Source organism: Culex quinquefasciatus, chromosome 1 (assembly GCF_015732765.1).
Source record: "Culex quinquefasciatus strain JHB chromosome 1, VPISU_Cqui_1.0_pri_paternal, whole genome shotgun sequence".
In the NCBI taxonomy this organism is placed as follows: domain Eukaryota; kingdom Metazoa; phylum Arthropoda; class Insecta; order Diptera; family Culicidae; genus Culex; species Culex quinquefasciatus.
In genome coordinates this window covers 12025786-12049244 of record NC_051861.1, presented here as the reverse complement: position 1 = coordinate 12049244, position 23459 = coordinate 12025786, and the positions used below count along the sequence as shown (strand labels likewise).

General features: G+C 35.6%; 1 protein-coding gene across 1 annotated transcript in view; it reads left to right on the top strand.

Annotated features, from left to right (window-relative positions):
• LOC6043184 overlaps positions 1–23459 on the top strand; it is a 314616-nt gene that overhangs the window by 21917 nt on the left and 269240 nt on the right. Inside the window, exon 2 of the mRNA XM_038249531.1 lies at positions 5367–6042. Coding sequence (XP_038105459.1) covers positions 5487–6042 — 556 coding nt within the window. The 5' untranslated portion in view covers positions 5367–5486. The remainder of the gene's footprint in view (positions 1–5366; positions 6043–23459) is intronic.

The following is a 23459-nucleotide window of genomic DNA, read 5'->3' as shown; positions in this document are numbered from 1 at the left end:
TATTACTGGGCAACCAAGAGCACATTTTGGTCGCTGGTATTTGAACAAGTAATACCAAAATTTGGTATTTTCATACCATTTTTAGTGCAGCAGTTGCAGTTAGTGAAAAAACGGAAATTATTCATATGCAACAGCCAGCCTGTGCTTGAAGTTCTTGAAGCTTCTGAAAAATAACAAGATTGAAAAATAAGTATTATTAAAATGAAACTGAATTGAAATTCACCAAAATTCATTAATCTGTCGATTGACTCGTTTTTCAAAGTATTTGGTAATCCCGACTTAGAGATATTTCAACGTTTTTGAAAAAAAATATTAGTGGGTATATCACACTAATTTTTAAAATCATCTTTAACATTTTTGGGTTTCAAGTCATTTTAGCGCAAAATTAATTAACTCGTAAATTTTTTTTAATAAATTTCCCATAGTTTCAGTGAAAATTGATGAAACCTTTCAATATTCAAATAATACCAAAATGTGCCATCCTGGCTTAAAAAATTTCCCACAATTTCAAGTCATTTCTGTAGGAGGTATATCAAAAATGTTTAAAATCAAGTTTTAAATTTCCGGTTTGGAATGAAAGCATTCGCTTTGAGATATCATTTTAGCGCAAAATTAATTATTTTGTCAAAATTGGTCAAAATTTTCCCATAGTTTCAGAGGAATTTGATAAAATACAGTAATACCAAAAGAATACCAAAATGTGGTGTTCGATCATTGACAAATTCTGCAATTTTGCAATATCAAAACAATACCTTAAATTGGTATGATACCACATTTTGCTCTTGCATAATCCTTAAGACAAATTTTAAAGGGTCCAGGAATACCAAAATTTGGTATTGATACTAGAGAAAGGTATTATTACGCATTTCCCATGCTCGGGTAAAAGGGACCCAAAAAATGTTTTGCTGAAAAAACAATTTTCGATTCCACCCTAACGACCCATATGTTTTCAAAATAAACATATACCGTAAGCCGGGGGGACTTTGATAAGATTTCAAGTTTTTCAAAAATATTATCTCACGATTTTTCTATTAAAAGACAGGTACCGTGCAGGGTCAAACAAAGATCATATAATTTTTTTTCAAACGTGCTTTATAAAAACAGTTTGGTTGAAAATTCAAAATTTTAGCTTAAAATTGAGCAAATTTTATTATTTACGTAAAATTGATCATCATTTAGGTTTTGGTAAGTGTTTAATTTGATTGATCAAAATTCAATATAAATCAATTTTTCGGTAAAAACACAAGTTTTTGTTGCAACTAAAATGATTCAAAATTTTTCCAAATGTACATGGAAATTTTTTGACATAAACTTTGAAAATTATTTGTAACGGGTGGAATCTTCACAAGAAAAGTTAAAGCCTATACAAGTAGGGAATATGCAAACATACTTGAATATTCACTACAGTCAATTATCCACGAATCACGAAACAAATGATACTAACGACGGCTTGTTTTGAGTCAAGTCGCACTTATTAACAGTTTTGCAGTTTGTTTACATTGTCTGTTTGCATACATTTGTTTGCAGAAACGTCAGACTGTTTTTTGCCTGCTTAATTTTTTATTAGTTATTTGCAAATCAGGTATTTTTCTGTTAAATTTATACCCGACCCTCCCCGATTTCAATGAAACTTTGTAAACATGTTAACCTATGCCTATATAAGCCATTTTTGTGTATATGGAGCCAATTGTACTCGAGAATGACTTTTGAGAAAGGCATAAATTTTTTAAATATTTTTGTATTTTATTCTATAAAAATTACTGTATCTCAAAGCCATTGCATCGTATCAAAAAGTAGTCAAAGACAAACTTGTGGGAAATTTGACGGGCTTTCTGAAAAAAAAAAAACCGTAAGAAAAATACACGCCACTTCTATGAGATTTTTCAATTTTTATGTTTAAGAGTTTAATTTTAAGGTAATGTCACGATTTCTTTTCGTTCAAAATTTTTGAGGAAAAAGCCTAAGATGTTACAAAAAGATTCAAAAATCAAAATGCAAAAATGCAAAAATGTACGTCCCTCCTGAAAAAAATTTAAAAATCCTTTACTAAAACTGTTTTTCTGAAAAGTGATATAAACATCAAAATTTTTAAATGCTGATAGTGGGAATCGATTTCCCAGACAATTTTAAATAAAAGTCTCCATATTGACTATTGTCCTATGTTCAATCTTTGTGAAAATACAGCAGTTTTAAAAATAAAAATGTTGCAAATACTAAATATGTGGTTTCAGTGATGTCCTGACTTAGTTTTGACCTGAATTAAATATTTTTAATAAGTTTTTGCTCATTGAATTTTAAAAAAATGCTAAATAAATATGAATTATGTTGCATTATTTTGTCATTTGGATTAATTAGGCCGTTGCAAAAGAGTCTTATTTGCGATGCCTTTCGGTCGGGTCGCAGGATTTTTTCGCGTTCGTCGTCGGTGTGCAATAACAACAAAACCTTATCATACCATTTCAGCTCGATAAACATCGTAACTCGTCGTTCGCTTCGTTAATCAGTACCCCACTAAACATGAATCATGTAAAACTCGTAAAAACATCTCAATTAAAAAGTCAGACTGTTAAATTCTTCATCATTTAATTACAAATAATTTTGGTTCTATCTTTCCACAGCCGGCTGTCTAAGATAAATCCATTTCAATTAAAAGTTAACAGCCGATAAACGGGAAATGACTCATCCGCAGCATCCGATTGCTTGCCTTGAGATTAAAACATAATACCTTTCAACAAACACTATGATTTTGGGTCGCATCATCATCTTCTATGGTGAATCCTGACCAAACACTCTATCCTACTAACAAATTTTCAGGTTCCTGGCGCTTGTGGGGTGTAAGCACAGAGTAAATCAGCTGCCCTAGTAGCAACCTGCGCTAACTAACATTCCCGTCCCTTAAAATCGAGATCTACAAACTGACATGGCGGGCGCCGTTGGTGGCCAATGACTGTTACCTATTCGCAACTGATCTAGCTTTAGCAATCATGGTGTTTTATCTTTTCAGCGCATTCATACATGCTGTTGATAAGGGAAACACCACTAGATCGTCGAAGCATATAATCAGTAGTGCTGAAAGGATATTACGGTTCTGTTCAGCAACGGAGGGGCAACCATGGGTGATCTCTCATGCTCATGCTCATGCTCATGCTCATGCTCATGCTCATGGATTAATTAGGCCGTTGCAAAAATTTTCATAGATTATGTTGCCTCCCCCCCCCCCCCTCCCACCCCCTTCAAAATTGGTCTGAAAAATCAGGAGGCAAAAAGAATATTTGGGCTTGTTTAAAAATGTTTTGAATTTTTATAAAATTCCAATGAACAGCACCGCAAAATTTTTATTTTTCGCAAAAAATATTTTTTTTGTCAATAGGGTAGAGGACCCAGTTTTCGCCCTGCTTCAGTTTTCGCCCACCTACTGGATTTAATCTGTATTTAGCCAACTCATACCGTTTTTTGGTTGAATTTATTTTGCAGGTTTACATATGCATTCATTTCTAGTACTAATTGAAACTTTCCTAATGAATTTATATTGTTTATTAAGTTTTTATAAGCTTTTCAAAAAAAGCCTTACTGCAGCCGCCATATTTTTGTCAATTTAGATTACAGCGGGTAAACATGTTAATGAGGGAAAACAACTAATTTTGTCCGAAAATAATGTAAATGAATAATTCATTAGTTCACTGTATGTCTGAATTTCATGAAAATCTACTGATTTACCTGTTTTAAACGTTTACCAAAGGTTATTTCGATAAAATAAAGTGAGCGATTTCTGGGGTCATGAAAAAACATGAGATCCAATTTTTGCCCAGGGCGAAAACTAGTATTGTGTTTTCAGATTTTATCTAGAACCAGTTTTCGTTTACCATAAAAACGAATCTGATTGCAGCGAAATGTGCTTGAAAATATATTTGGAACATTCTAGATTATTATTAAAGGTTAAATAATCATTTTAATTACTTTCATTCATAAGGGGTTTTGGTTCAAATGTTGTAAAAGTTTACTGGTACATAGGAGAACAAATTAAGCAGAGGATGGAGAAGTAGTTACACATGTGCTATAATATTTTTATTAAGAAATACTCGATGTTTTATATTGAGTCAATTCGGGAGCAAATGACCCATAGCGTTAAAGCTCCCCTAATAAAATCAACAACAACATGGAGTTAATTGTTGTGCCCATATCTTGGGTGAACAGGGACACATGAGTTCTATCACAAATTTTGATTCAGTCATATTTTTTTAGAGAGAGTGAGAACATGTTTTGGTTTTAGTTATAATAGACAGAGAATCTCAAAATAAGCAGGATATCTGAAAAAAACTCCTAGGATTGTTTGAACCTCAATTTATAATATGTACGACAAAATATGTGCACATCAATGAAATTTAGCTTCGGGGACATGTTGTGTATCAATAGGAGACCATATTTGCTTAGCTTTGAGTCATAATTTCATTTGATTTCTTGATTTTTGTCGTGGGCGAAAACTGGTTCCAAGGCTGGACGAAAATTGGATTTAGGGGGCGAAAATAGGCTCTTCAGAGCACTTTATTAAAACGCAAAATTTTATAAAAAATGAACACGTAAATGATAAAAAACCTTGTAGAAACTTACAATCAAATAGTTTATCAACGTTCTACAACAAATAGAACCAAAAACCATAAATTGTCATCAAATTCTCATCAAATTTCCTAGATTGCCACTATAAAGTGGGCGATTTCTGGGTGCTCTACCCTACTTAGATATTTTGGAAACTAATGATGACAAAACAATTAGACAGGTGTATAATGCATTTAAAACACTTTTTTCATTAAAATGTTGAATTTTTGAAGTGTTAATTTTTTATACATAAACTTCAAAAAATATTTGCAGCGGCCTTATTTCGTTATTGTCAATCAACAACATTTTACGTTGAATCAAACCTAGAATCAAACTACATTTTAGAAAATCGAATCTAGAAAAAATATTAACGTTGTTTTGTTTTGAGTCGTTGAGCCCAAATATGGAACCTAAAATGCCCTGAAATTTTAAATTGGAATCAAAAATCTTGTTGACTTATAACCAACGAAATGTTTTGTTGTTACAAATATGCCTTATTTATCTGCGTGATGTATTGACCCTTCGTCACACAATTTTGCGTTTTTGGGTTTTGACTATCAATGCTTTCCATGAAATAAGCTGCTACAAGCATTTTTTTGATTCCATTTTCGTACAAGGTTGTACAAGGAAATATAAACATAAAACCCAGCTTGCCACCTATTTCGCAAAGAAAATCTCTCAATGACTGTCCTGCTAGAACAACCGTGTGGTGGTCCCTGGTCCCTCATCCCTCCCCTTCAAGAGCTCTGCCCACCAAAGTGAAAATTGTGAAGTGCTTGCAACTCCGGTGTGTTCACAGGGAACGTCGGCCACGACCACAGCGACGAGCGGCTAATAAAGATTAAACTTCATCCGAGTATAATGAGAAGGTATCGAATAAGGATTCGCATAAAATGAAACGACGACGGTGCATCGAGTGCTCCGGGGCGGCATCTGGCCCCGGCCAGAACGTGGCCACAAGTTGGCCACACCAACCACGTGCAACTTCAAAGTCGCTGCCGTGGATCAGCAGCAGCAGTGCAACACCCACCAGCTCTCACAATGACCTTCCCCAAGGTCGAAGAGTCCCACCGAGTTCCACCTCTTTGGCAGCGGCCATCCTAGTCCTGCTGGTGATGACCGGGGTCCTGCCCGAAGCTCGGGCCAGCGAGTTCCCCGAGCGGGAATGTTGCGACCCGATCTACCCGCCGATGCCCGACCCGGAAGAGCCGGGTCCGACGACTTCGGTGGCCGTTGGCGGTGGGGGAAGCAGTTCCGGGGGGTCGTCCCACGGTGGGGGTTACCACTATGGGTTGGAGAGTGGGGAGGAATCGGGCCGAAGTTCGGTGGGGATGGGAGGCGGAGCAGGAGCAGGAGCGGGAGGTGGCATTGGGATGCTTCCGGAAGGAGCTGGCGGCGAAGGAGTATACATTAGGGGGTATCCGGATAAGCCCAAGATTGGCACGTCAGGTGAGTGAGACAGACATTACCTTAAAAATCCGAAATCATTAAATTCCAACAAATCTCAAGGAATTATTTATCAACTTAGCCCCAAATATTCTTTAACCTCATCCATCTACATCATCATCACCCGGTTTTTTCAACCTTCCGAATCGATCAACCCTGTCCCCCCTTCCCAGACAGGAATTCCACCGCGGTGGCCAAGTTGCCACTTTGCATACCCCAACGCCACTTTGGCTGTCTGTTTTTCGCTCAACCAGCCCGGCCAACCAAAGTTGAACAACCGTCGTCGACGTCGTTTTCGGAAAACCGCAAACGAAACAATCGTAAAATAACTGAAATTTTTGCGTCCTCCTCCCTCCACCATTGACGCAGGTCTCTGGCCCCATGATTTCCATTCCGCCGGGGAAATGGTGCGAAAGATAACTCACTATACTGGGTTAAAGATAATTCCAGCTGAATTTCAAAATAAATAAATATTTTCAAAAAAAATACCATTCATTGCTCATTTGGAACTTTTGTGCAACAAATTTGCAATGATTCTAAAATTGTGGCCAGCTCTACTGAGATGCATTAACTGCAGAGAGGATTCTGCGAACTGATCACATTTTACAGAATCTTCATCATGGGAGGAAGGATACGTGGACATACCGCACCAAACGAAACTCATTTTATATATATATATATATATATATATATATATATATATATATATATATATTTTGTATGTGTTTTAAAACTTTAGAATGTTTTTCAGAATTTTTGAGACAGTTAAAATTTCGCAATTTTCCATGGACTGTTCTCGACGTCTGCAAACACTCTGCCTCCCCCCATTGGTATTATTGTATACGAATCAATTTGGACGCTGCGTGCCGGGGTTTTTTCCCGGCCCCTCCCACAAGCACCCTGACTGCTGACTGACAAAAACGGTCGGAAAGTGGCTTTTGCCAACTTAGTTCTTAGACTTTGGGTTCGTGAATTTTTATTCACGCAGCAAATGCTGCTGCCTCCTCGCGAAATAGCTTTTTACGCGGCGCGCCACACTGCCCAAATTTGTCTCGACAGATTGCCGTTTCGCGTTGGAAATATACACTCACCGACCGAAAAGTTGGGCGGGAAACTCAAGAAGAAATAAAAGAGGATGAAGATTTTCCCACCATCCGGTTTGTTTTGCCTGTTTGAAAAGCAAGACAGAGTGAGACGAGGAAAGAGGCATTTCACGCTGGGAATTAAGTCCTCTTGGACGTCGACGATTTTTCGCGAGAAAGGAAATTGTTTTCCTTTCGTGGGACTGGCATTGGCAGTAATTTTGCGTTGAAATAATTACCGGCCGCGTCCCTTCCAGCGGGAGGGCTTTGGGTTTGGGGCGCTTTGCCTAGGTTCCAGTAGAGTGGAAATGTCGTGGACTTTAATGTGATTTTGAACACTTGCTGTGCAAGGAGCGATGTCGGAAAAAGGGACTTTCGAATAATTTGCTGTAATTATGCGCTCGATTTGGGAGGGAAATGATCGGTAGGTTTATTTTGCTAGAGTATTTTATTTCGCGTAATGAAAATTGAAGAAATCAGGCCAACACTTCAATTACCTACATTTTAGGGGGAACATTTTCGCAGTTGAGAAAATAAAACACACGTATAGTAGAAAAATTCAAAGTTCATTCCACATCCACATTCAATAAATATTAAAAACTACTGTAAAATCCCGAGCAGACGGAAATAACTTGGTAATAACATTTTTTGATATTTGAAAATACTAGGCCAATAACATTTTATGTTATATATAACAAGATTTGTTATTCGCCGTTATGATTTTTTTGTTATTCGATTGTTATTGTAATAACAGACAAATAACGTTTGCAGTTATTCTTCGAACAAATCTTTGTTATTATTTTTTGTTATTTTAACAACTAATCCAATCATTCCAAGAACATTTGGAGATATTCTTCCATAACAAAAAAATGTTATTCCCAAGTTGTTCTGGCTTTCAATCAATATCAGACCGAAAACAAATTTTGTTATGATAACATAAACTGTTATTGAACTCTTATGCAAAAATGGATTTTGCAAAAATATTCCATAACACTTTCTAGTATTGTAACAGTATTTGTTATTGAAATGACATGAATTCAGTTATTACCATCTGTTCTGATTTAAGCTTATTGATATTTTTGCCTTTGTAACAAAAGAAAGATTTCTAGATTAAATTTTCAAAAGGTGCTATCTGCATAGGAAGCCCATGACGGATAGGTTTAAGGTTTGCTTTGGAAAAACGCATTTCTCAGAAACCTTAAAAAAATCATGCACGGCGGGGAATCATCCCAGAAAAAATCCTATTACTAAAATGAAGGTTTAAATGCGCTGTTTCGATTGAGTTTTGGCCCGAAACCCGGAACTCAAAGTCTGATTTTTTAGAGCTCTTTTTTCTGAAATACTTGAACGATGTCTGTATCCGCTCTTAAAAATGTATGTCTTCCATCATTGGAAAACCGCTCGTAAAACTCAGAATTTTTTTAAATTTCATATTTCGTAGGAGACGAACATTATATTTTTCGATTCACAATTTTAGACCAGTAAATGTGGTCAGAGTCATTTTTAGAGGTTTTTTTTTGACTAACGTCATGATTCGAAATCCGGACACTTAGCAGCATATCATTTTTGTTATAGCTGGCAAAAAATCATGAAATAAGATGGAAATGTAGAAATATCATCAGGATGTAGTATAAACAGTCAGTTTCAAGAAAATGCATGCAAAATATGTCTTTTCAAACAATTTTTCATCAGAATTTCAAAATTAAGATGACTTGTTGTGCTTCGAATCCCGGACACTGATAAAGCTGATTCGAAATCCGGACACTTTTGCTTCGAATTCCGGACACTCGATTTTACTTATGAATCGCACAAATTTGGACTGAAATGTTAATGAATGGCATTCTTTAGGTCTCAAATAAGCTGATAACATCAAAACAATCGATAGTTTATATAAACATTTGCTAGAATTTAAGGAAATCGTAACCATAAATTTCTGCTTTGCCTTCCCGGTGCTTCGAACGCCTATGAAATATTTCAAGTGAAATGTTTCGCATTTTTGGTAAGCTTATAATTTTATTGTATTTAATTGTTTTGGCATTAACTACAGCGTTCAAACAAACTTTAAATGAAAGTTGATATTGGAGTTCATCAAATAACACAGTTTTGGCATTCATAATGCGAACTTATATTCAAATAATTGATAAAACAAAATGAAGTGTCCGGGTTTCGAAGCGTCCGGGAATTCGAATCATGACGTTATTTTACGGTTAACACTATCAAATTAAAAGAATTCAGTTTCAAACAAAAAGCCGTTAGAAAACATGCTTAGGCCCAAAATTTGAAGCTTCTCCAAAATTTATTTCCAGAGATATAGCCATATTAGTGTTTTACGTCTTATTTTACCCTATTTTTCCTATTAAATTTTTCCTACAAGAATCTCATACTTGGACAATTTTGGGCGAGACCTGCGCCACACAGAGGGAATAATCGAAATTTCACGCAATAAATTAATAACTTTTCGGGAACATTTTTGGGAATTTTGGTGTCTTCTGTTCTGTTAATTTTTAGTTCCAAACTCCACCACATAGATGGCGCTGGAATCTAACTTTTTACAGGAGGGTCGTAGAGCTTTGGTTTATTCAACAAAGTTGTGTAATTTTTCATTCTGAGCAACTTTGTAGAACATTTCAAAATTCCCAAAAATATTGGTAAAAAGTTACAGCACTTTAGAAAAAAATATCCATGAAAAAAACGTTTTTTGTACTAGAACCATCTCAAAACGTATTTATTTATTATTTCAATCATGATAGTTGGTGGAAAATAAATATTGAAGAAGTTTCTGCCATATCTCAAAAAGTTTTGATGTCTTATTCTACAAATTATGGTAAAAATCATTGAAAATATGGTAATTTTGGAAACAACGGTACTAAAAAAGGCGCAAATATGCGCAAACTTTTTCAAATGGGTTTGAAAGAACAGGTTTTGCTGAATAAGAGCCAGCAAAAGGATATGCTTGGAACTGCTCGGAGAAGTTTTGCCGAGCATATTGCGAAGAAAAAAAATGCTTCAACATTCCAACGCCCAAGGCCCAAAAGTTGGAACGGTAACTTCAACTCAATGGTTCTCGGGCATAACTCAACCAATCAAGATGATTCTTCTTTCCAGCGATTTAAATAGGGTCTTTCTCCAAAATTTTTAATTATTTACCTTTACATGATGGGTACTGTCTATGGAGTTTTATAACGAATGCTAAAGAATAAAATTCATGAATTTCGTCAAAACTTGTTATAATTTGTATGTTTCAATAAAATATTATCATCATAAAATATATCTTAGGGACTATCCATAAACCACGTGGACACTTTTTTGGGAATCTCAACCCCCCTTCGTGGACAATTGCCCATACAAAAAAATCTTTTTGTATGGAGCGTGAACAATCGCTTACCCCCTAAAGTGTCCACGTGGTTTATGGATGGTCCCTTAGTAGGCAGTACCCATCACGTAAAAGGTAAATAATTAAAAATTTTGGAGAAAGACCCTAGTTATTTCAGGAAATTGGGCAAATCTCGGCTTATATTGAACTAAAACTGATACTTTTTTAAGGAACTTGTTCAGAAAACTGTTTTCTACAATGTGATTGATTCTTAAATGATTTTAAATGTAATGGTGTAATGTGGCAGAGGATTGAAAAAATAATGTTCGGAACCCAAAGGGTAATTTCATGACAAATTGTACAAAAATGAGATTTACTTTCAGTCGTATCGGGGTTTCCAGCTTGGATATTGAGGTAATTTCAAATAATTCTAGAAATCTGGTAAATTTGGTTCGATTTTTTTTGTGGGAGGTCAAATATAGTTGGTTAGAGTCCCCAAGGCATATTCATAAGAAATTTGAGTGATATCAACATGAATGAACCGATTTTCTGTGATTTTTTTAACGAATATCCCATGTATGCATAAAATCGAAAAATAATCTTTGATAAAAAAAAGTTGCTCTAGACCCCGACGAAATATTTCGGTAAACCCGCAAAATGTCGGGAAAGAACCCTTCTCTCACGGTGCCAAATATCAGACATACCGAATTTTTTATCATTAGTTTGTTCTTAAAAATACACCGTGCGGTAACTTCAACTCGCTGGTTCTCGGACATTACTCAACCAATCGGGACGATTCTTGTTTTCAGTGATTTGTAAGAATGTCTAGATGATCGTAAAATGCAGAAATTTATTTGAACAAATCTGTAATTTCTGCGACCGAAAACATCGTTCCACCTTTTTAAAAACGACTGCCTCCACGAAATTTTCGTTGAATTTTTATACATGTGAAAAAAAAAAGTTGGAACGATGTTTTTGATCGCAAAAATTCCAGATTTGATCAAATTAAGTTCTGCAAAGTTCTAGAATCATCTAGACATCCTAACAAATCGCTGGAAAGAAGAATCATCTTGATTGGTTGAGTTATGCCCGACAACCATTGAGTTGAAGTTACCGTTCCAACTTTTTTTGGGCCTTGGGCGTTGGAATGTTGAAGCATTTTTTTTTTCTTCGCAATATGCTCGGCAAAAGTTCTCCGAGCAGTTCCGAGCAAATCCTTTTGCTGGCTCTTATTCAGCAAAACCTGTTCTTTCAAACCCATTTGAAAAAGTTTGCGCATATTTGCGCCTTTTTTAGTACCGTTGTTTCCAAAATTACCATATTTTCAATGATTTTTACCATAATTTGTAGAATAAGACATCAAAACTTTTTGAGATATGGCAGAAACTTCTTCAATATTTATTTTCCACCAACTATCATGAGAGGATGAAGAGAGAGACCTGAAGTATCTTGACGCGTCGTGCTAGTGGCCGAAGAAAAAATCCGTTTTCAAGTGAAAAATAACTCGATTTTGCTTTAAAATTGCACGTATCGATTCGCTTTTAATTGTGCAATTCGAGGAACATGAAGTGTCGCGATTTATCAGTGACTTAGTGTTGATTATTTGGTTTCAAAATCGATGACCTGTTTTTGCCGGAGGCCGGCCATATTGGACTTAAGCTTTTTGATGCTGTGCGAAAAGAGAGTCAGAGAGAGTGAAAAGAATCGAGCCGATTACACCGCAGTTGCACCGTTTTTGTCTGTTCATGGGACGAATTTATGTGTGTGTTTCCCGGTTTGCTTTGGCTAACACAGAGCAGTTCTGGTAAGAATTTGAAACATGCTAGTCGTGAAGAAAGCTGAGCAACATGCAGCATCGCCAAGCCTTTCATTGTGGTCGTAGTAGTTGTGACGTAGTGTAAGTGAGCTGCAGCAGGGCAGAGCGGCTTAGACGTCGCTGCCAGAGAAGAGCCACAACATAAATGAGCGTGAGAGAGAATTCACGTGCACGTGCTTGCTTCGATATCCTCGCCTCGCTAAGTGTGGAAGTTGACGAGCGGCGTAATAGTATTCGTGTGCGAATACTGACAGCTGCTTTCGCGGAGTTCACCAGCTTGACTTTGACAGCAAGGCTGTAGGTAGAAAGCCATGCTTTGACAGTCGATCTTTGAAATGAACCTTGCAAGATGCAGAGAGGGTCAAAGGGCATCACACTTGAGGTAAGCTCTTTCTGTTTTCAGGTAAGTGTGAGCGCACACTCAACTGTAAATATTAAAAGGTATGTTGGCATTGTATTTATTTATTTTATTTTTTTAATCTGATTTGATCTGATTCTAAGCATTACTTTCTCGCTCTCGACTGTCTAAGAAATTTTCCTAGAATGTTTAATTGTATTTATAATTTATACTCATCTATGTTTACCTACCCACAGTGAGCGAGTTGTGGCGCTATAACCACGGCAAAAAGGGCCAGGGCATCTGTGGAAATACAGTGTCCCATCCTCGAGGGTCCCGGGGCACCAAAACTTCTTAGCGTGGTGCTCCCAACGATTCATTGCTTTAATAACCAGGAACGTGAGCGGGGGATCCCCACGTTTCTTCCTCCCCTGTAGATTCATTAAATGTTTTGTTGTTTGAACATTCGTGCTCAAACGCAATACATTTTAACGAATCATCTTTGCGGTTAACTTTACGCAGTTGGCCTGGCCGCTTCGACGTTTGTGATGTTTCAATGCATTCTAATGCAATGGCGCACTGCAAATGTTGATAATGACAAGAAGATGCTAGGCGTCAATCAACCTAAGGCATTCTCCAGGATGCCCTCGAAAGACTGGCTGCGATAGGGTTAGATTAGATTAGATTAGATTAGATTAGATTTATTTTCCACCAACTATCATGATTGGAATAATAAATAAATACGTTTTGAGATGGTTCTAGTACAAAAAACGTTTTTTTCATGGATATTTTTTTCTAAAGTGCTGTAACTTTTTACCAATATTTTTGAGAATTTTGAAATGTTCTACAAAGTTGCTCAGAATGAAAAATTACACAACTTTGTTGAATAAACCAAAGCTCTACGACCCTCTTGTAAAAAGTTAGATTCCAGCGCCACCTATGCGGTGGAGTTTGGAACTAAAAATTAGCACCAAAAGATGCGCACCATTGATAGGAGCAACTTTGCAGAAAACATCAAAATTCCCAAAAATGTTCCTGAGAAGTTATAAATTTATTGCGTGAAATTTCGATTAGGGGAAAGTGGGGCAAGTGTAACAAGCTAAGGAAATGCTCGTTATAACCCATTAAAAAGTTAAAAAATCTGTCGGATTTTATTATAATCATCTTATTCTAGGTCTTGACTAAGACTTTGTTTAAACAAGTTTTTAAAAATCCTGTTTTTAATGTGAAAAATTGATTTTAAAATTTTTGATTTTCCGTACGTTCTACTCAACTAGTGGGGCAAGACGAGCAACCCGTTGGGGCAAGAGGAACAATGCATGAAAAATATGGTAATTTGCTAACAATTGAACTGTTATCACTTAGATACATCAGATTAGAATGTATTTGAATGGTTTCTTCCATTTTTAGATTAAATAATAATATTTTACTAAAATTTTATCGTTTTTACGAAAAAAATACTACTTCGATGATAAATAGTAAATTTTCATAATATCACTATACTTTGTATGTACAATTTTTTTTAACGATTGTTTATCAGTTTTTAAGTACTTTTATGTATTTATTTCCCAATAAAATATGTTGTTGCAGCAATTCGTAATTTTTTCCATACTAAAAATGCATATGGTACACTTGCCCCACCTGAACAAGATTTTTTAAAAGCTCTCAACAAAAATAACCAAAAGTTAAATCATACTTTGTAATAGGTGCATGTCATTTGTAGGGACACTACTAATCTAGGAAAAATAGCATTTTGATAAAATGAGCCTTAAAACGAATCCTAAGCCTTATTTTGTAATTTCCAAATATTATAAGAAAACAAAGGTTTCGAAAAAAACTTCATGAAATCTTATGCTCCGTGGCGTTTACGTCATTTTGGCGGTTATGTGGTAGTAGAATCAGCTAATTGCATTGCTAGCAACAATTCCTCATACTGGAAATAATCAAAATTGTACAAATTACGGCCGTAGGAGCGATTGTTCATCTTGCCCCATATGGTCATCTTGCCCCACCTTCCCCTATTCCCCTCTGTGCGCCACCTAGCAGAAAATTACTGAAACGATGTTTTTCCCCATACATTTTTGCGATTTTCCCCATATAAACTTCAACGATGAAAAGCGACCCCTTAGCCTTAACTGATTTGGCTCAAAATTGGCACAGTTACTTGTTTTTGCCTATCTCTTGCGATTTTCCGAAATTTTCTTAAGTAAATCATAGACTAACATTAAAGACTGAGTACCCTTTTTTCTTATAATGTAAATCCAATATGTTTTTCTTAAAGGGTTACATACATGTAGAAAATCACAAAAAAACATGTTACAGAAAATTAATTGAATTCAAGAAAAATATGATTTTTAATTACTCCTGAAAGTTTCATGAAGATATTACATGATTTAACATTTTTAAGCACAATTTGTCACAATTTGTCAAACTTCCTGAGCGTTTTTCTCGAAACACCAAGTTGATTAACGGGTGCCACGATATCTCAAGATGGGATGGACCAAATTTGGTCAAAGCAGTTTTGAGATATCGTGGCAACCTTCTTTTTCTATACTGCTAACTTCAAATAGCTATATCTCGGCAATGATTCAACCAAATGTCTTCAAATCTGTTTTGATGATAAATGAAAATGTATATATTAATGCCCTGAAAACAGATTTTAAATAAAATTAAGTGTGTAGTCACGCCAACCTCTGACTTTTTTGTCGATTTCCATGTATGTAACCCCTTAATTAAATATGATTATCTTGCGACCCATAAAGTACATCTGAAATTTAAAAAAAAATGCATTCGAGGCTTTAAAAGATTCCAAGCTTTAAGTCAAATTCTCGCTGGGTAGTGTCATTATATTGAACTTTCAATCTGTTTTGGAACTGCTTAGGCTGATACAAGTTTTGTTTAAAGTTTTTTCCTCCCTTCTTTCAATATTGCCCCGAAAAATCAAGGGGCATAAAACAATATATTTTTTCAAAAAAGCTTAAAAATTTCACTGGAAATTTAAGTGCAATCAGCTGAAATAAATCTAAAATGCATTCCTCTGTGTTAAGAATTATTTTTAGCATGTTTTGGTTGTTTTTGAAAACCATTAGAAATTTTCAAAATTTTCGATAATTATTATCGCAAAAAGTTTTTTTCGCTAAAATTTTTGTTTTCGTCAAATCTTACATTTCTTGAAAACTATAAGTGCAGAACAACCGAACTAGTTTAAAATGCATTTTGAAACACTTTTTCCATGCAAATGTTGAAACTATGGCTTGTTATTTCAATATTTATATATTTTTTACTGTTTTACTGTTTTTTTTTTAAATTACACCCAAAAGTAAACAAAAAAAATGGCCCGGCAACTTTCCACAATCAACTTCAGCTATAAAACGGTCCACAAGACCACGAAAACAACACAGCTCCAGCGGAAACCACAAAACACAAACGGCCAGCAGGCAGTTAAATTTCGTCCCGGACGATTGCAGCTTCCGCGAAGTGTAACGTCGACTTGGACTTGAACCCGCACTGCACACGGATGCGGACGATTCCTTCGCGGAAATCGAAAGCCCATCCCGGGAGAAGCCTAATGATGCGACCAGCACTGGCGAAAACTGTAATTGAGTCTCACCACGGGAGGGAGAAGAAAATTTGGTGGGAAAAGTTTTCCCTTGCTGTGAGCGTGTATTTCGTGCTCAAAGCGTTTTATGGTTTTTGCGTGGTGGACAATTTTGTTTGATTTTTTCTTCAGTTACTTTGAATAATTGTTGAGATTGTTTTTGCATTTTAAATTTCACGATTTACTCGCGACGCGGCGAAAAAAGTTTGTTTCTTCTTTTCAATGCCATTCAAAAGTGAGTTACAATTTCCATTTCTCCAGTTTTGTTTTGTGAATTAATTTCCTCGAAAACTCAGCAAAACCAAAAAACAAAAGTCAAGCTTTCACGGTAAAAAATCAAGCGAAAAGCTCTCCGTCTACTGGGACCACTTGTACACCACTCATTTGAGGTTTCGCCGCACACCGATTTGTTTGGTTTGGTTGGCCCAGTCTCGTAAAACAGATGGCCAGGACTCGACGTGAAAATGGTTAAAGTGGGAAGGGCTACCCACTCCGTGGCATGGTTGGGAAAGTGTAGCGAAAATAAAACAAAAAAGTTTGTGGTTTCTCCACGAGCTCTTTTTTCTGCTTTTTTTTTGTTGTTTCCTTTTTGTGGGAAAGCTCTGATGTTTTAAGCTGAACACGATAACCTCCAATTCAGGTATGAGGTCATTGCACAAACACAACAGGGCTGTGATGTTTTAGACCAGTTTATGCTCACACACTTTTTATGGTGGGGTTACTGAATACAAATATAGATATATGTGTTACAGAAATGTTAAACTAAAAATAATGCAATGTAAAGTTGATAAAAAAATAAATAAAAATAACGAAACATAAGAACATGAAAACATGAAAACATGAAAACATGAAAACATGAAAACATGAAAACATGAAAACATGAAAACATGAAAACATGAAAACATGAAAACATGAAAACATGAAAACATGAAAATATGAAAACATGAAAAATTTAAAACTTGAAAACTTGAAAACTTGAAAACTTGAAAACTTGAAAACTTGAAAACTTGAAAACTTGAAAACTTGAAAACTTGAAAACTTAAAAACTTGAAAACTTGAAAACTTGAAAACTTGGAAACTTGAAAACTTGAAAACATGAAAACATGAAAACATGAAAACTTGAAAACTTGAAAACTTGAAAACTTGAAAACTTGAAAACTTGAAAACTTAAAAACTTGAAAACTTGAAAACTTGAAAACTTGAAAACTTGAAAACTTGAAAACATGAAAACATGAAAACATGAAAACTTGAAAACTTGAAAACTTGAAAACTTGAAAACTTGAAAACTTGAAAACTTGAAAACTTGAAAACTTGAAAACTTGAAAACTTGAAAACTTGAAAACTTGAAAACTTGAAAACTTGAAAACTTGAAAACTTGAAAATTTGAAAACTTGAAAATTATAAAACTTTTAAACTGAAAAAAATGCTCAATCCACCTTCATCATAAACATCTACACTTTACTTCCGATCACGATTCACAACCCCTCATTCTGCTCTTCATCCGAGCGGGTCATCGTCGTTAGTCGTCCCTAGTCGGGGTACAAAACAGTTACAAAAACAGCACCACAACCTAGTGTAGCACCCTGCCAGGTTTAGCCGTGCACTGTTCAGTCAGCCAGGAACAATGTTATCACTTTGATGTTACCTTACTCCAGTGCTGGGTTTCTAAAGGGCGGCTTCTAGGTCAGAGGCCATTGTCGGTAGCCCCCTTCTGGCAAACTTCGACGTCATAAACAGACTAAAGTTGTTTATTTCTCTCACACTCTGTGTTTGTGTATTTTTACAACTGTGCTGTTGTTGTTGTTTTCACTTTGTAACAAGTTTTTTTTCTACTTTCGTTATGCTACCTGAACTTTTTTTCTTCTAACAAATGGACTCAAACGAGGGTGGCAGTGTTGCCAGTTATTTGTTCATTTCAAACTATGAAACAAACTTAATTTTGTTAATAATAAATAAAGTCAGAAATTTATAGTATAGTTATTTTTTTTTAATTTTTAAGTTTCATTTTTAAATTTTTAAGTGTTAAAAAAGCAACAACTTTAAGCTAAAATTGTCACCCGTTCCCACACAGACAGTTTCCACCTTGAATATGCTCAGAGCTGTCACAGGTGTGTTTGTGTGCGCGCCCGGCCACTTTGAACGGATCAACACCGTTCGTGACGGTGGATTTGGCCGGCACCAGCTGACAGGGGCGATGATCCAAGTTTCACCTCATTAGACCGTGAAATTGGTTTTGTTGTGAGCGGAAAAGGGACACTTGTCGTGATGATGAGAAGCGGTGTGGTGTGTGCCTTAAGGGTAGTTGTTTCCTGGGTAACGAATTTAGTGTTGACGTAAATATACCGAGCATGTTGTTAATGTTGTTTTGAGGTACTCCTGATGAAGTCTTCTGAGGGGGGCTATTTTTGGAATCACGCTTGATGAGAACTTTAAGTGCTTTAAATACTCGTCATGTGTTCAATATTAAACACTAACAATATTTTTTTTCTAATTCTAGGTAAGTTGACGAATGCTCCTAGAACATCGTTATGCATTCGTGAGTAAATGCTGAGTTGTTCAATTGTTTTTCATCAAATTCAACCGCACAACCCAACAATGTTCCCAAAATGGAATTTCTTCAATAATTCAATCCAATCACTCACCATCTTTCCACCCACATACATTTCAATCGCCCTTCCGTGCACCAGAGAGCTTAAATTCAATCTAAAAATTCCTTCTAGGCCGGACGGCTGGCCGCAAAACCAATCGATATCCCCCCCCCCCCCCCCCCCCTTCCCCCACACACTCTCGCCAGCAAACAAAAATAACATTCCTTCTTTAAAATGTCTGCCGCAGCGCCCCCACACCCCTTTTTGATGTACCCAAACACAAACCTCAGGGAAAAAAAAACAAATCATCATTCAAAAACCGACCCACACAACAATCGCCCGTGTGGTATGCCACACGAACGCCCAAAAGTTCGCTTCTTTTCCGGGGCATTCCACAGCGCCCGTTGAGCGAGCGGGTATCTCTCCTGGGCGCTGATTATTATTTGGGTCACGGAATACGATACGGGGGCGAAGCGCCCCTCCCAAACTGCTTGGAACCGGTTCTGGACTACCCCTAAGTGGAAGTTCAAATCCAGTTCAAGGGACTGAGTTGAAGGTGCAGAACGAGGGTCAGTGATGTGGAAGTTCTATTGTTTTGGTTGTGAAAAAGTTTTTGAAGGTGAAGGTTTTCTAGGGGCGCTTGAAAAGTTACCTTAGGGGCGCATTAGGTTAGTTTAGGGAGATTTGGAATATTTTGATTTCAAGCTCTTCGAGGACATTTGAGAAATTGGCTCCATTTTGGATTCATCAAACGTTTTTTATCTTAGAACAGAACTTTTTTTAAAGGGGCGCTTGCTAAGATTCATTAGGGGGCGTTTTGAGTAAAACCTTTAGGGTGCTTTGCATAGAATCTATAGTTACATCCAAAAGTTCTAGCACACCGCCACTTGACATGAACTACTGAACTGCTAATTTTAGTGAACCTCTTGACAGTTGAAAAAGTGAGAGGCGTTTTGAATTAGTTTGTTTATTGTTTTAAGTTTTTGATGTTAATTATTGTTTTCAATAAACTTTAAACTATTTTTTTAAACAGTTAAATTTTAACTAGGGAGGAGATGGAGTGCACTTTTAATGAACGGGCGTTTTAAATTACCTTAAACATCGTAATACGCATTGTAATTTGAAAAGCTGTCAAAGACAAACTTATGGAGAATTGGACGAGCTTTCGGGTAAAAATATTTACGAGACTGAAAAATCAAGTCTGTCATATAGAAATTGCCATCAATAACCAAAAAACCTATTTTTTCAACATTTTAATTTTTAAAACCGCTGCACAGTGGGCGAAATGGAACCCAAAATCGGACTTAATTGAACGCGGCTGGTTCCCTACTATGAATAATAGTGTTTCTTATGTAAAAAAAATCCGGGGAATCGATTGGTGATGGTTTCATCCACCGCACGAAACGGCAAAGGGTCCATTTTGCCCCAATTCCATTTTTAACATTTTTCTTGAAAATCGGTCTGTATTTAGAGCGGAGGTTTATGCGGCCTTCAAAATGCACTTAACTTATGTGAAAATGTCCCAGGAATCCAGTAAAATAACCACTTGCACCGCAAAATCATCTAGGTCCATTTAACCCCAATTCCGCTATAAAAGCATTTTTGGCCGTTTTCAAATGTTAGGTCAGATTTTAAAAATCTGAAAATATTTTTATCGTAAAGATCAGACAATTTTACATAAGAATGATGATTTGCACTTGAAAGTTTGACACATTTATGTTGATATAGAAATTAAACTAAATAAAAAGATTGAAGAATCAGTTTTGGGCCAATTTTCTCAAACGCAGAATAAACTGCCTTTTACATAATTTTTATTTTAATCAACATAAATGTGTCAAACTTTCAAGTGCAAATCATCATTCTTATGTAAAATTGTCTGATCTTTACGATAAAAATATTTTCAGATTTTTAAAATCTGACCTAACATTTGAAAACGGCCAAAAAATGCTTTTATAGCGGAATTGGGGTTAAATGGACCCTAGATGATTTTTGCGGTGCAAGTGGTTATTTTTACTGGATTCCTGGGACATTTTCACATAAGTTAAGTGCATTTTGGAAGGCCGCATAAAGCCTCCGCTCTAAATACAGACCGATTTTCAAGAAAAAATGTTAAAAAATGGGGAATTGGGGCAAAATGGACCCTTTGCCGTTTCGTGCGGTGGATGAAACCATCACCAATCGATTCCCCGGATTTTTTTTACATAAGAAACACTATTATTCATAGTAGGGAACCAGCCGCGTTCAATTAAGTCCGATTTTGGGTTCCATTTCGCCCACTGTGCGCTGTATCTTCACAAGGATTTGCACAGTGTTCGGAATTGCAAAATTAAGTGGAATAAATTGATAACTCCTTTATTTGACGTCCTAGCCAAATGGCGTCTTCGGAAGATTTGTTTTACTTAATAATGGCTATCTTTTGAAGTTATTGACATAAAGAGTGACGACCTTCAAGGGTGTCAACCAAAAACTAACTTTGTTGGATGACGTTGTAGGGCTTTGGTGTCTTCGGAAAAGTTGTAGAAGAGAAAATTTCATGAAAGTTTGTCGAAAGCGCCAAATTTGTAGCTCGTAATCTACTCGAGATATACGCCATTTTTGCAAAAATGGTCCAAAAAAGCACTTTTTTGGAGATAACTCAAAATGTTAGCATTTTAGCGGCCTACTATGTTCAAAAGAGTTGTTTATGACATAAAATTACACATCTTTGCCGAAGACTGCAAAATATTTTGAACCTTTATTGAAGAGTTATAACCATTTTTATGTGATTTTGAGCCTATTTTCAAGTTGCTATATTTTCAAAATGGCGCATTTTGGCGCAAACCCGAACAATGCACCTGAATGAACACAATTTCAACTACATTTCCTGAAAATATCTCCGTGTCTATCCGTGTCTATTTTTAGACATCTCAATTTGAATTTGACGGTTTTTAATCAATCTATTTATAAATGTTAGTCGAAATCATATTGAAAACGAGTTGAAAATTGGTGATTTGAAGGGTAAATTGATCAATTTTTATGGAAAATGCTATGTCTTTAAAAAAATACGCCAACCTTTCTAAACTGACTAAATATTAAAGGAAATATTTAATTTTAAATACGAACAATTATTTAATTTTTTATTCACATTATTTTTGGGCTAAACATGTTTTTATTCATAATTTTAAAATGTATGCCATAATTTTAAAAATAAACAATGTATTTTCCATAAAAATCGATCAATTTACCGATTATTACCACGTTTTCAATAAGATTCCGCTTTAATATTTAAATATATTGATTAAAAAACGTCAAATTCAAAACGAGATAACTAAAGATAGAGACGGATAGACACGGAAATGTAGTTGAAAGTGTGTACTTTCAGGTGCATTGTTCGGTTTTGCGCCAAAATGCGCCATTTTGAAATTAAGCAACTTGAAAATAAGCTCAAAATCACATAAAAATGGTTATAACTCTTCAATAAAGGCTCAAAACATTTTGCTGTCTTCGGCAAAGATGTGTAATTTCATGTCATAAACAACTCTTCAGAACATAGTAGGCCGCTAAAATGCTAGCATTTTGAGTTGTCACCAAAAAAGTGCTTTTTTGGACCATTTTTGCAAAAATGGCGTATATCTCGAATAGATTAAGAGCTACAAATTTGGTGCCTTCGACAAACTTTCATGAAATTTTCTCCTCTACAACTTTGCTGAAGACACCAAAGTCCTACAACGTCATCCAACAAAGTTAGTTTTTGGTTGACACCCTGGAAGGTCGTCACCCTGTATGTAAATAACTTCAAAAGATAGCCCTTATTAAGTACAACAACTCTTCTGAAGACACCATTTGTCTAGGACGTCAAATAAAGGAGTTCAATTTATTCCACTTAATTTTGCCATTCCGAACACTGTGCAATGGTCAATGAGGAGACTTTTGTGTAAAATTGTCTGGAGAATCGATTCCCACTATCGGGTTTTGAAAATTTTAAGGCTTAGACCATTTTTCAAAAAACATTTTTTGTTAATGATTTTTGTTTTTTTTTTTAAGGGAGACACACCATCGTGCTTTTTTTGTGATTCTTTTTGTCATATTTTAGGCTATTTTAACAAAAAATTTGAACGAAAAAAAATCGTGACATCACCATCATTAAAGTGGCTTGTATTTTTCTTTCAGTGTTTTTTTTTTTTTTTCAGAAACCTGACCAATGTCCTACAAGTTAGTCTTTGACCACGTTTTGATACGATGCAACGGCTTTGAGATAATTTTTAAATTACAAATACAAAAATATTTAAATAACTTACACCCTTTTCTAATGTTATTTTTGAGTAAAATTGGATCCATATACACAAAAATGGCTTATATAGGCCTAGGATAACATGTCTAAAAAGTTTCATTGAAATCGGAGAGGGTTGAGTACAAAAGTTCCAGAAAAAATTCTGATTTGAGCTGGAATTGCTCAATAATCTAATTGCATTTAAAAAATTAGCGCTTTTCTATAGTTTCTTTTAAATTTGAGTTAAATTTAAATACTTGTTCTGAAGAGGGCGCTTACTATTCAATAATTTCTTGGAGTATGTCCATGATGATCAATGTGCTTATGAGGGCGTTTTAACACTAATATTTGTTTAATATTAAAATTAAAACTATGACTAAAAAAGATAAAAAAAAGAAAATGGGGCGTATTGAACTACCTTCAATGATTTTTCTTAT